At 37.9% G+C, this 3,248-nt stretch overlaps 1 protein-coding gene across 3 annotated transcripts in view; it reads left to right on the top strand.

Moving 5' to 3' along the window:
- Positions 1-3,248, top strand: part of DACH1 (dachshund family transcription factor 1) — a 460,914-nt gene that overhangs the window by 404,338 nt on the left and 53,328 nt on the right. For all 3 annotated transcript variants that reach the window (XM_010842289.1, XM_010842290.1, XM_010842288.1), the window contains one exon: positions 2,346-2,497. In XM_010842289.1, the coding sequence (XP_010840591.1) occupies positions 2,346-2,497 (152 nt within the window). The remainder of the gene's footprint in view (positions 1-2,345; positions 2,498-3,248) is intronic.

Below are 3,248 nucleotides of genomic sequence, written 5' to 3'. Positions count from 1 at the left end.
CTGACCTTTTCCAGTCTGTGGCCACTGCTGAGTTTTCCAAATTTGCTGGCATATTGAGTGCAGCACTTTCACAGTATCATCTTTCAGGATTTGAAATAGCTCAACTGGAATTCCATCACCTCCACTAGCTTTGTTCATAGTGATGCTTTCTAAGGCCCACTTGACTTCATGTTCCAGGATGTCTGGCTCCAGGTCAGTGATCACACCATCATGATTATCTGGGTCATGAAGATCTTTTTCTACAGTTCTTCTGTGTATTCTTGCCATCTCTTCTTAATATCTTCTGTTTCTGTTAGGTCCATACCATTTCTGTCCTTTATTGAGCCCATCTTTGCATGAAATATTCCTTTGGTATCTCTGATTTTCTTGAAGAGATCCCTAGTCTTTCCCATTCTGTTATTTTCCTCTATTTCTTTGCATTGATCGCTGAAGAAGGCTTTCTTATCTCTCCTTGCTATTCTTTGGAACTCTGCATTCAGATCCTTATGTGTTTCCTTTTCTCCTTTGCTTTTCACTTCTCTTCTTTTCACAGCTATTTATAAGGCCTCCCCAGACAGCCATTTTGCTTTTTTGCATTTCTTTTCAATGGGGATGGTCTTGATCCCTGTCTCCTGTAGAGTGTCACGAACCTCTGTCCATAGTTCATAAGGCACTCTGTCTATCAAATCTAGTCCCTTAAATCTATTTCTCATTTCCATTGTATAATCATAAGGGATTTGATTTAGGTCATATCTGAATGTCTAGTGGTTTTCCCTACTTTCTTCAATTTAAGTCTGAATTTGGCAATAAGGAGTTCATGATCTGAACCACAGTCAGCTCCCGGTCTTGTTTTTGCTGACTATATAGAGCTTCTCCATCTTTGGCTGCAAAGAATATAATTAATTTGATTTCAGTGTTGACCATCTGGTGATATCCATGTATAGAGTCTTCTCTTGTGTTGTTGGAAGAGGGTGTTTGTTATGACCAGTGCATTTTCTTGGCAAAACTCTATTAGTCTTTGCCCTGCTTCATTCCTTATTCCAAGGCCAAATTTGCCTACCACTCCAGGTGTTTCTTGACTTCCTGCTTTTGCATTCCAGTCCCCTAGAATTAAAAGGACATCTTTTTTGTGTGTTAGTTCTAAAAGGTCTTGTAGGTCTTCATAGAACTGTTAGTTTCCTGTAATGTGGTTTCCAGTCTGTCTGCCCTCTATGGAGAAGGAAAGAGGCTTATGGAAGCTTCCTGATGGGAGAGACTAACTGAGGGGGAAACTGGGTCTTCTTCTAATGGGCGGGGCCATGCTCAGTAAATCTTTAATCCAATTTTTTGTTGGTGGATGAAGCTGTGTTCTCTCCCTGCTATTTACCTGGGCTCAAACTATGGTAGAGGTAATGAAGATAATGGTGACCTTTCAAAAGATCCCATGCATGTACTGATACACTCAGTGCCTCCAACCCTGGAGCAGGCCACCACAGACCCACGCCTCCCCTGGAGACTCCTGGACACACCCAGGCAAGTCTGGGTCAGTCTCTTGTGGGGTCACTGCTCCTTTCTTCTGGGTCCTGGTACACACAAGGTTCTGTTTATACCCTTCAAGAGTCTATTTCCCAGTCCTGTATAAGTTCTGGCAGTTCTATGATAGTGTTAATGGCTACCTCCTCCAAGAGGGCTTATGCCATACCCAATGGCAGTCCACTGCTGATCTGTACCTCCACAGGAGACACGCAAACACAGTTCTGTCTCAGTCTCTGTGGTGTCTCTGGTCCAGATCTTTAGTTTTAATGATATTGAACGATTCAATTATAATTACTGAAGAATGTATTTGATTCCAGTTTTTTTTTTTTTTTTTAGTTATGGAATTAAAGTTTTTAATTGTATATTTGTTTGTAGACTCAAGAATATGTTTGAACAAATCATTGATATATATAACCCTTCCAGGTTAATTGAGAAAGAAACACTAAGATACAAAACATTTCTCCTATATGAAGCTCTTGAAATATCCTATTGTCAATCCAAACAGAATAAACTAAAATGAGATAATTGGGAAGGTGCCCATAAAGTCAGCCTGAATATATTATCACAACTATATATGAGATAATATTTGTTTTAAAAAGATTCTATGGCACTGTAAACTCAGTCTCATTAGAGACTGCATTTAAAAGGCTTATAAAGTTACTCATTAATGTTATCTTGTTGTATCTCCACAGCTTTTTCATTAAAGAAAATTCAGCAGAAAGCATTTTCTCCTGATAGCAGGAACCAATTTGCAATAAATGTTCTGGAAACCACTAGGGAAGCCATTACTGAGGTCTAATAAAAACAGACAAGCGTAACTTGTTCTATATTTTTGTTTCAATCACACACAGATGAGACCCCGCTTTCCACACCAACTGCGAGAGACAGCCTTGACAAACTTTCTCTAACTGGGCATGGACAACCACTACCTCCAGGATTCCCATCTCCTTTTCTGTTTCCTGATGGATTGTCTTCCATAGAGACCCTTCTGACTAACATACAGGTAGGACTTTTTCACATTCTGGGAGAAAGGAACATGGAGGATTCAGCTGTCAATTTTTCCCAAAGTCATACTATCCCAGCTTAATCCATTCTTGAGACTGACAAAACCATGATAATGAATTTTTCTAGCAATTTGATATTTTAAACTTAATACACAAATTCAATTGGTTAGAAATACCCAAATGTGTATACTACATCTTAATAAAAACTTAGATGAAAGGACCTGGGCCTTTTAAAAACCATTCTGCTTAAATGTTCTCTTTATTGCCAATTAATAGTAGGAATCTAGCTGTTTAAGTTTGTCTGATGTATTAAAAGACAGTACACCAGTTCTAATAAATGTTTAGCTGTTTTTAAACTGCTGGCCTTTCAGTGAGGAAATGATATGTTTAGTCATTTAAATATGTCTAAATGAAAAAGAATCCAAAAAATCCCTTCTTTCATAAATTAGTTTATTTCAGTTAATAGGATTTCTTCAAAGAATAGACTTCAAAAAGTCATACAAAACTTTCCACAGATTTCCTATGTAGTCTTTAGGATGTATATTTTATGTACAGTACATTATGAATAAAAAATACCATTAACAATAACATAGAACATGGAGCCAAAATAATAAGTGTTTGGGATAAAAGAAAACATAATTTTTTGCCCACACATGAAGTGGTCATGTGGACCCCAGATGGAGCTTTTTGCCATCACTTCTCCACACTTAAAATAGCTGGTAGTAATATGCTTACAGATACTCTGGTGGT

This window comes from Bison bison, unplaced genomic scaffold (genome assembly GCF_000754665.1).
Source record: "Bison bison bison isolate TAMUID 2011002044 unplaced genomic scaffold, Bison_UMD1.0 scf7180017864176, whole genome shotgun sequence".
In the NCBI taxonomy this organism is placed as follows: domain Eukaryota; kingdom Metazoa; phylum Chordata; class Mammalia; order Artiodactyla; family Bovidae; genus Bison; species Bison bison.
This window is presented reverse-complemented; position numbering and strand designations above follow the sequence as displayed.